The 11,230-nt window shown below is 34.5% G+C and overlaps 1 protein-coding gene across 1 annotated transcript; it reads right to left on the bottom strand.

The window, feature by feature from the left end:
- Window positions 1–6,743: 6,743 nt before the first annotated feature.
- Window positions 6,744–8,385, bottom strand: LOC110622435 (phosphoenolpyruvate carboxylase kinase 2). The gene is made up of 2 exons (XM_021766929.2): window positions 7,285–8,385; window positions 6,744–7,165 (listed from the first exon to the last, which is right to left on the bottom strand). The coding sequence occupies exons 1-2, from the start codon at window positions 8,066–8,068 to the stop codon at window positions 7,119–7,121; spliced, it is 831 nt and encodes a 276-aa protein (XP_021622621.1). The 5' UTR covers window positions 8,069–8,385; the 3' UTR covers window positions 6,744–7,118.
- Between the last annotated feature and the right edge of the window lie 2,845 nt (window positions 8,386–11,230).

Raw genomic sequence — 11,230 nt, 5'->3', positions numbered from 1 at the left:
GAGACCAAACTAACTCAAGCACTGCTCTAAGAAAATCCCCAAAAACCCTCTAAAAGATCCCCAAACAATCACATAAAACATGCAAAAGAAAGCTGGACAGGGCACTTTCGGCGGCAGGTTCGGCGGCCGAAACCCCTCTCCAGAGACGAAACTCACACACTTTCGGCGGCCGAACTCCCTCTTTCGACGGCCGAAAGTCCCTTTCTAAACCGAAAGCCTAGCTTTCGGAGGTAAGCTTTGGCAGCCGAAACTGCCTCCATAAGGGGTTCGGCGGCCGAACCTTCCTTCGGCGGCCGAACCTGGTTTTGCCCGCTGGGCAGAACCCTGCTCTGTTTCATGCAAACCTTTCCCCCAAACTTACCCAACATGCATATCAACTACTCCCAACTAGCACATACCATAAAACATGCATAAAAGGGCCTAAAACTCACGTAGAACCCCAAGAAACATATCAAACAACACTTAAACATGCTTAAACACAAAATCATGCAAAACCTCAACCAAAACCCTATTCATGCATACTATCCATACAACTCCCAGAAAACCTTCAAAAATCAATAAAAGAGGTTCTGGATCTTGACTTACCTCTTCCAAACAAGAGATCAAGTGATCCTATCGTGGAGATATGGAGAAATCTCCTCACAACTCTCTAAACTTCAAAACTTGGTTCTTTTGCTCAAAACTCTCAAAACCTTCAAAAACACATGAAAACTCTTCAAAACCTTACACGATTTGAGCAAGATCATGAAAGTCAACTAGGGAGGGTGTTGGACTCACCTCTGCCTGAAGATGGAAGCAAAATATCATCTTTCCACCGACTTGGCGCCCTTTTATAGGTGGCTGGCCAGACCACCTTCGGCGGCCAAACGTGAATCCGAAACCATGCAAGGTTCGGCGGCCGAAAGTCACCTTCGGCGGCCGAACTTGCCATTTTCTCCCTTGGCTCTTTGCTTTCAAAAACTCATTTTCCTTTATGCTTAAAACCTTAAAACAAATCACAAAACATGAGAAATGTATTACCCTTCTCGAGAGTTCCGACACTCGAGATTCCACCGATCTACAGGAATTCCAATGCCGGACTCAAGCCAGATATTACAGGGCCCTTCTTAGTCTCGTATCTCTGCAGCACTTCCTTCCAGACCCTATTAAATATAGCACAGCAAAAAAATAAATGCTCCATTGTCTCCTCGTGAACATGGCAGAAGTTGCACTTATCATTAGACACTAGCTTCCATTTAACCAATTTAGTTTTAATAGCTAACTTGTTTAGAATAGACATCCATACAATGAAACTGTGTCTAGGCACCACATGCCTACCCCAGGCTAGCTTTCACCAATTGACTTTGCTAGTTTTCTTCCTCAGCACCTCCCAGGCACTTGCTATTATATACCTGCCAGAATTAGTTAATCTCCATTCGATTTTATCCTCCTCATTCCATGCCAGCTCAGTCGTACTGTCTAAAGGGTCAGGTAATCTCCACTGCCCAACTCTCAATAGCTCATTCACCTTTGCCTTTCGAGAGATATCAGTATCTTCAATTTTAATGGAAGAGAATCTATTGACAATACTGCATCCATCCATCTAGGAATCAAACTTGAAAAAAACCCCTTAGGCCAACCAAGTGCCTCCATGACCAACTTGCGTCTAGTGGTTTTGTTATCCTCTAATAACTCAGTTTCTTCAGTTTATTCTACACTACTCATTTTTCCCATAAAGATGACTTTGAGGTTAACAATTCCCATACTTGTTTCCCAATAGCTGCAATATTCCATGTCCCTATCCTTTTATCCCCAGACTTTCTTTCTTTTTAGGTCTACATATATAGTCCCAAGCTACTGTCCTCTTTTGTCCCTTTTTAGAGTCTCAATCCATAGGAATCTTCTGCATCTCCTATTAATTTCCTGACTAGTAGCTTTAGGAATAATGAAAACACTACATCAATATACATGCTAGCTCCTCAACACTGAGTTAATAAGTTACACTCTACCTGCGTAGGATAGGTACTTTGCTACCCAGTTACCTACTCTAGTTGTAATCTTACCAATCAAAGACATGCAGTGGCTTTTTTTAAGCGCAGTTGATACCAAAGGGACTCCTAGATAGATAACAGGTAGCATACCTGAATTTCAAGGTCTATAATATTTGTCTCTTTCACTTGTTCTGTCGCAAAATACATTGAGCTTTTAGAGTCATTAACTTGTAACCCAGAAACAATCTCAAAGTGCTTTAAAGTACCAAACCTTTCACAGACTTATAATCTCCATGACTAAAAAGAAAGAGATCATCCGCAAAGCACAAATGATTCACTTTAATCTCTTTGCACCCCTTATGAAACTTGAAGCTCGCTGATAATTTTACTGCAAGGACTCTGGATAAGTATTTCATGGCTATGACAAAAAGAAGTGGAGACATCATATCCCCTGTTTAAGCCCTTTCTTCCCAGGGAAGAAACCTTCACAGTTACCATTTACCATCACCGAAAACCAAGGGGTTCTCACACACTTTATAATCCAACCCACAAATTTATTTGGAAAGCATAGCCCCATCAACATTTCCTCCATAAAATCCCATTGGAAAGAGTCATAAGCTTTTCTCAATTCTACCTTCATTGCACAACATGGACTCCCAAAGCCCTGATGGTAATTCCTCACTAGCTTATGAGCTAAGAGGACATTCTCAATTATTTTCCTTCCTGGTACAAAGGCAAACAGAGCCGAGTTGATAATTCTACCAAGAATATTTCTTAACCTGTTTATAATGATTTTTGTAATTACCTTGTAGATGACAGTACAACATGCAATAGGTCTGAAATCTGTCAAGCCAGCAGGACTGTATCTTGGGGATAACAATTGAAGTAGTAGCATTGAATTGCTTTAGAAGCCAACCGGTCTCGAAAAATTCTTTCACTGCCCCTGTGACATCTGCTTCTACAATTCTCCATACCTTCTTAAAGAAAAGACTATTAAAACCATCTACTCCTGGAGCTTTATTATCCCCTATACTCCATACTGCAGCTCTAATTTCTTCATCTGTGATAGCAGAACACAGCTCATCAGCTTCCTTCTCACTCACTGTAGCTCCACTTCTAATTGTTTCTATACAAACATATTGTCTATTGAACTCATTGGCCCTTATCAGAGCCTTATAATACTCTACCATTGCCACTTTTATTTTCCTTTGGTCGAAGGTTTCCCCATAATGTAATTTCAAGCTCACAATTTTATTTCTTGCATTCCTCACTTTCATTGAGTTATGAAAGTACTTAGTATTTGAATCACCAAGCTTAATCCAATTAACTATTGACTTTTGTTTATATAACTCCTCTCCCTACTTAAGAAGCATCCTATACTGATTCACAATGACTCTTTCCTCATTCAGGAGGGTTTGATTTAGAGAATCCTCCTGCAACCTCATTTAAACTTCCTCCATCAATTGTCTATACTTACAAACTATGTCTTTATATCTCAGAGTTTAGCTTCCTCAACTCTGTCTTCATTCAGAGAATCCTCTTCTGTTTAGCTTCCTCAACTCTTGCTTGAGACCCTTCAATTTGCATCTTAATTTGTACATAGCAGATCCACCTACTTCCTTCTGCCATGATCTCTGCACAATCCCAATAAATTCAGGATGTGAAGTCCACATATTAAAAAAATCTGAATGACACATTTATGCTTTCTATATCCTTTCTAATACTTACAATCAATGGAGAATGATCTGAGAGTCCAGAGGGTAGAGCTTCATTCTCTGAAAGAGCAAACTTCTCTAGCCAGGCTAAATTCACCAGACATCTGTCTAATTTCCTCCATATTCTACTTTCTTATTCTTGGTTGTTTGTCCAAGTACAGAAGCAACCCTTAGATCTCAATTCTATCAAGCTTGCTCCAGCCACAGTCAACAAATTCCTGACAAAACTCACCATTTGCTATGTTCCCACTCACTCCTTCTTGTATATTTAAAACTGTATTAAAAGCTCCTTGGATTATCCAAGGGATATTCATAACATTAGCAATGGCTTGAATGGATTCTCACAACTTCTTCCTTTCTATACATAAATTACAACCATAAACAATCATGTCCAACAAAATTCATCACCATCCACCGTCACCTTGCCATGTATAAACTGCTCAGACTTTGACTTAACCTGTATTTGTATTAGTCGAGCATTATAAGCAACCCAAATTCTTCCATTATTTGTAAATTGGTAGTTATCAAAAAAATTTCACCCTTGCTACTTAAGGCAATCCCACACCTTCTGACATCTCTCTTGTTTCACCCTTGTCTCAATTAAACCAATAGTAACTAAATTATTTCTAGCCACCAGAGTGTGCACCTCTGACTGCTTCTTGGGGTCATTCCTCAAATTCCAAGACCCAATCATTTCTCCTTATCCAGGGGTTTTATTACTCTTCTGGGTCTCTTCCTCCAGGGTTTATATTCTTTTCTTTTGAGCTTCAAGCATCCAATCCCTTTGCAGTATCATTAGTCTCACCCATTTTGCCCTTTAATTTTGATTTACCAAGCCTCACTTTCCTCTAACACTTCTTTATCCTTACTAACCACCTCCGTGGTGCCATTTCTACTCAACTCATCCCCATTTTGCTCACTACATTCCATACTCCCACTTCCACCCATTTTTATTTGTTTCCATATTCCTACTTTTTCCTCCTTCACCATTCTTCTTGACCTACCAAATCTGTCTCCCTTGCTTTTGTTTGCAATCCTTCACTGTGTGCCCAAACCTACTACATTCCTTACACTTCAAAGGTCTCCACTCATAAACAACCTGCTGAATAAACTGCCCACCTTTCTCATCTTCCAAGACTACATTCTCAGTGAATACATCATTTAATTCCATTTCCATAAGAACTCCAGCATATCCTTGCTTTGACTTATTCCCAGTATATTGATCTGGAAATAAGGGCTTCCCTAGTATGATGCCTATTTTACTCAAAATTATGTTAGACTAAAACTCCCATGGTAAGCCTAGTAGCTGAATCCAAATGGGTAGTTTTTGAATGGATTCAAGATCTATTCTTAGTCTCGGCTTCCATGGAAGCAAAACTGAGGGTCTCCGATCAAAGGTATATGGTCCACCTTCTAAGACTCTCATTTTGCCTTCCTCATTCTCAAAATTAAATAGGAAAACATTATCCTTAATAAGGTGCACAGAGACTAGAGCAAACTTTTTCCATCTCCCCATAGCAAAACTCTCCAATCCTTTGAATCGAGGGCTCCATCCATATACATTGCCAATTAGGGACTCTTCCATTTTCCAATATCTGGATCAACCTGATTAGATCTAAATTTTATAATTTTTTTACCATTTAAGATAGCAAGCGGGATGTATTTCAGCTGACAACCAAAACTTCTGATCTTATTCTTAGCAAACAGATCTACCCACGGTTTCTTCCCATCAGTGTTCCCCTCCTCCTTTACAGTGTCTTATTGTTCTTCACTCTTCCTTTGCTCAATCCTAGATGTGCTTTCCGCTCCATCTTAGTATCTCTCCAACCACTTGTTTTCCTTCCTTAATCGATAACATATTCTCCTTTTGACTCTTCATTAATCCTTAGATTTGCATTTTCCGGGGATTGACGACCCTTCTTTCTCATAATGAAAACAGCGTATGTTAGTTCAAGGCTAATCGTGTGCCAAGAGAAAGCTCAACATTGCACTTTTTCATGCGATTACATTGAACGTTTAATATTTAGTGATTTAATTAATATCATTAGAGTTTTAAAAGCATAATATTTATAAATAAATATTAACTTTCAATGTTAGTGTCTAATCCAAATATAGAGAAAAAGTTAAAAATGTTAAAGAAATAACTAAATATTTAATTTCTAAAAGTATTTATTTTATAAGTATAGATTACTGTGGTTTTCTTTCTTGTTGGACTGACAAATGATATTGAATTAAGTACGAATAATTTGTATTCAACTCTTATTTCCTCTCCTACGGAAAAAGAAATAGTATTCTTTTACTTAAATTCTTCCTATTAAAATAAACTAAAATTTTAATTAATGTTGGAAATCAAAGCTTTCTATTTATCCAAAATAAGACAGATAATGTCCGGGAGAAAAAACAAAAGCCATAAATAGTGAATTCTAATTAATTGATTTAATAAAATAACAATTAAAATTAGAAAATGATGTATGCAATGACCATTGAGCATTATATACTAATATTAAAATTACCCACGGAAGTGGCTTTGTTGAATCAGTCAGGAGGCTGCTTCTGCTTCTGCTTCCGCTTCCCCTTCCCTCTACGGCGGAGAAAGTAATTATAGTAAATTTTATATATATCTCATCATAATTATTTATTAATATTTAGCTAATTTTTTATTAGTGAGATTTAAAAAAGGTCTTTGACTATTAAGAGAGTGGTTTTAATTTTATCCAATATAGACAAAACTATTGCTTTTCCTTCTAAAAACATACGATCTATTAGATTTATATTTCAGTTAGAATCTAATAAATAATTAAAATTAGATTTATATTTCATTAATATAATTAAACTTATTTAATTTAATTTTCAACTACCCTTCAAATTCTAAAAGTTCTCTTAACATTCGTCTTAAATATTTTAGTCCAATTAATAAAAAAACATATTAATTTACGAGCCTGCCTAAAAAAAGGAAGGAAGAAAACAGAAATCCCCAAAATCAGGAAGTCTGATAAGTTATCAACAGCATTCGCAAGTGACTGTTTCTTTTGAGCTACTCAGCTCTGCAGCAATCCCATCCCAAATAATACTTCTAAATTTTTATATATTTATTGCCAGATAGATACAAAAAACAGTTTACTCTCTACATACTCACACCTTTCTCACTTCCTCCGCCCAAAAAAGCAAAAAAAAGTGCTCAGTTTTCTGGGTAGAAGACTCATCGATCACGTGACAATCTTGTCAGAATTCTCCTCCTCTAGCGTGGAAAACTGAAATTCTGGAAGTACCCATCATGGGGCTTCGTGTACCACGCCGGACACTTGGAATTATATCCTTCGTGGGTGATGGTGATGGTGATGGTGATGGTGATGGTGATAGGTGCATGTATGTACGTGCACACACTGATAAGCTATTACTTGCTTTCACTTGTCTTGCTTTTTCCGACGACATTTTAGTCCATCGATATTGTCTCCCTCCCGCTTGCGATCCACTGGTGCCCTGCAATTCATTCCATCGCAGTATCAGCTCTGTAACTATCATCACAATCCAAAATCCATTTCCAAAAATATACTAATAAACATGAATTTTCTTTTTTAAAAATGAAATTGAAAGCTTACTTAACGCCTGTTCGGCTGAGAACCGCCGGGAAACGTCTCGGCAAATCATATTTCTCAACAGATCCTTTGCCGCAGGCGAAACTGTCCTGAAAATCCTCGGCGGAAACCTAAGATTCCCTCTGACAACCGCTTCGAAGATCTCCTCTACAGTCTCGCCGTAAAACGGCGGGATTCCGGCCAACATCACATATAAAATGACACCAGCGCTCCACACGTCGACTTTCTCATTGTACTCCCTCCCCATCACCACCTCTGGCGCTATATAATACGGCGTTCCCACCACACCACTCATTGTTCTGTTCTCCCCCAGCCAATCTGCCGACCCAAAATCAGCCAATTTCACCCTGTTTCTCGAGTCGAACAATATATTATCCGGCTTGATATCCCTGTGAACAATATTTAATCTATGACAATGAGCAATCGCATTTAACAACTGTTTCATAACGGAAGCTGATTTCCCCTCGCAGAATCCGCCATTATTCTTGATAATCCGATCATAGAGAGTGTAGTGCTCGCAGAGCTCCATGACCATAGTGAGGGATTCATCAGTATCATAGACGTCGTGGATCTGAACAATGTTTGGATGCGGCGACAAGATCGTCATGATCTTAGGCTCGTTGTGGAGGCACTCGCGGTCAGCGGGATCAGTGAGGATTTTCTTATCGATGGTTTTACAGGCGAAGAAGTCGTTCTTGATTGGGAAGAAGCAGCGGTAGATGGTGCCAAATCGGCCACGGCCAAGCTCCTCGCAGAGGTGGTAGTTGTTCTTCAAGGAGTCGCACATTTCTGGTGATGGGATTTTCGTCGGAAGGGGTTTTGGTTTAGGTGTAGTTTGAGTAAAAGGTCGTTTCAGAGTTAGTTTGGATTTATAAAACGGAGAAGCGGAGGAATATTCGGATGTTGGTGAGCCTGCACAGCCAATGAGTATTGGATACGGAGCGTTTGGTTTGTCTCTGGATGTAGCTGATAATTAACAGACGAGAAATATTATAGAGTTTCAGAGTTAGTTTGGATTTATAAAACGGAGAAGCGGAGGAATATTCGGATGTTGGTGAGCCTGCACAGCCAATGAATATTGGATACGGAGCGTTTGGTTTGTCTCTGGATGTAGCTGATAATTAACAGACGAGAAATATTATAGAGGTGATTGATAGCGTTCCATTTATGGAAAAATATAATAATTAATTAAAAAGAAAAAATATAATAAATATTTTTAAATGAATAAAGCCAAAAATATTGGACAATCACATTTATCACTTGAAAAGTAATTATTTTTAATATTTCTCATTAACAGACCTACCATGTTTAACAATATTTACCAATAAAATATTGATATAAAGCCTGTATTTTAGATAGCTCTAATTTATTTAAACCATGTTACCTATTAAAATTTATTAATTATAATTTTTTAAATTAAATTTTTATATCAATAAAATATTATAAATATACACGGATAGTTTTATAAAATTAGAAGCGCCAAAATTATATTTTTAATAAAAATTTATAAAAAAGATATGAATATAAATAAATATTGTTAATTTTTTTTATAGAATAATTTAAAAGACTTATTTATGTATTTATTGTATTCGTTATAATCACGTTTACCAATTTAATTACTGCTTAATTACTAATTTAATTATGGTTTAATGCATTTAGAAATAAATACAAGTGAATAAGTTATATAAACTCGCAGATTTCATAAGTTATATTAATAATAGGGCAACGGGAAAAACATGAAAAACATATGAATTAAAAGTAAGTGCTTATTTTATATATATATATATATATATATATATATATATATATATATATATATGATATTCTGAAATTGAGATAATGTAGGATTATGAAATATATGTATGTGTGAATTTAGTTTGAGAGGTTATATATTATTATTATTATTTTTTTAATAATACATAATTGTCACCCTGTTATAATGTTATTGTATCTGTTATATAGATTTTTTTTCTTTTATTCTCTAATGACGCATAACTGTCATTTTATTATAGTATCACCTATTTTTATTACGTAGATTTATACGTACGAATATATATACCTGTCTATTTTCGTCAGACGGCTATTTAATCCAGCGTGCATGCTGATAGTGTAGTGATATAGCTGGGTCTGCTATTTTACTTTACGTCACATTACATGAATTAAGCTCTTTTTTGACAGGTCTAAGTTTTGGGTTAGTCCGCTTTAATTGCAGGTTGAAAGACGTGCTGATGGATCGGCCAGTTTAGTGAATTCTATTAGATTTTAGGCTTGTTTTTTTCATTAAGTTCGGCTTCAGTCCAAGTGTCAATGGCCCGACATTTATCAATATATATATTTATTTAATCATTAATTAGAATATAAAAGGATTACATATTCTTTAATTGCTTATTTGATATAGTTTTAAATTTAAAGATTTTTATTTGAAGTATTTTAGCATAATTGATTATTGTGCTACAAGAAGTTGGTTTCCAATTCCAACTCTAAAACCTCAATTTCTAGCTTCTATTATTTTTTTGTACCATAATGCAATTGGAATGTTCCTTCTTGAAGACAAATAGCAGTTGTTGCTTTCATTTGATTGGTGGAAATTGATATTATATATGAAATTATTGCAAGGAGTTGGTCTTCAAAACAGGAATTAACAAGTACAAAATTGAGATGAGGAATCATATCATATTGCCTTATCCATTCAAAATATTATTTGATATTAATAATTAATACTATAACTTTGCCATAATACTTCAAATCATGTTTGCTTAGGAAACTTTTCTCCTATATATTATTCTCTTGATTTATTTTTTTAATTAAATAATGGAGGGCCCAAGGATGGCTAGATGCATTAATAAAAATCAAACCCACTTATTTCATCATAGTAATTTTTTAAAAAATAATATATAGTGTTTAATCACATATCCTAATTATATTTTATTTTATTTTATTTTTTTAAATTATTTTTTAATATTTAATAAAATTAAATATTTTGAAAATGAATATAATCGAATAATTAATAAAAAAAAATTATTATATTATTAATATAAAACAAATGGGGGAGATCCATTTGATATAGTGGTTGCCCCTTTAATTGGCTTTGGTTGGTGGAGTCTCAGCCTCAGGCATCACTTGACTAGTGAAGAAAATAGGAGTCTTTAATTTTTTATTAATTCAATTTTTGACTTTATTAAAAAAATTATTTAAAATGTATATTAAATTAATATGCTTAGTTACTCTCTTAAAATCGTTTCAAAATAAATTCTAATATTAATGTTTATATAAATATTGGCCCATTTAATAATTTTTATTATAAATATTAAATAAAAAAAAAGCTACAAGTGACACTTACACTATGTTGCATGAGTGATAATTGAATTAAAAACACTTAAATAATTTTCATAAGGTGTATCATATAATGTTAATTTTTTAATTTTGATAAAAATCAAAATAAATAAATTAAAATATTTATATTTAAAAAAATCAAAATATACGAATTTTAATTTTAACATAATTCAGTGATAAAAAAAGTATATTTTTAATGATATTTTAATAATTTATCATGTAATTAAAAGAAATTTAGACAAAAGTGTTTTCAATTGGATATAAATTAAAATATACAAATTAAATCGTTGAATTTTAAAAATAAAAATACTTATAAATTAATTAATGTATATAGGGAAAGATTTTTATTTGGATAATTTGAGATATTTAATTAATTAGTTAATTAATTAAAAGAACCTGATAATATAATAAATTGTGATATAAGAAAAATAGAAAAGTCTTTCAAGTTATGTCTATGTTCGAAATAGACGAGCCGATCTCACAAACCAGCTAACCAGTCTTTTTTCCTTTTGAAAAATAAAAATTAAAAATTAGGGTGTAAAATTTAAAACTTTTAAAATTTATTCAGATATATTTATCATCAGCTGAATAGTCTTTTTAAAGCATATAAAACATC

The sequence above is a fragment of the Manihot esculenta genome, chromosome 9, assembly GCF_001659605.2.
Source record: "Manihot esculenta cultivar AM560-2 chromosome 9, M.esculenta_v8, whole genome shotgun sequence".
Taxonomy (NCBI): Eukaryota; Viridiplantae; Streptophyta; class Magnoliopsida; order Malpighiales; family Euphorbiaceae; genus Manihot; species Manihot esculenta.
The sequence above is the reverse complement of the archived record's forward strand: the minus strand, read 5'-3'. Positions and strand labels throughout refer to the sequence as shown.

Coding starts and splice junctions, on each gene's coding strand:
- LOC110622435 (XM_021766929.2), bottom strand. CDS start 8,068: ATGTGCGACTCCTTGAAGAACAACTACCACCTCTGCGAGGAGCTTGGC. Junction 7,166..7,284: donor CTCAGCCGAACAGGCGTTAA/GTAAGCTTTCAA, acceptor AATGAATTGCAG/GGCACCAGTGGATCGCAAGC.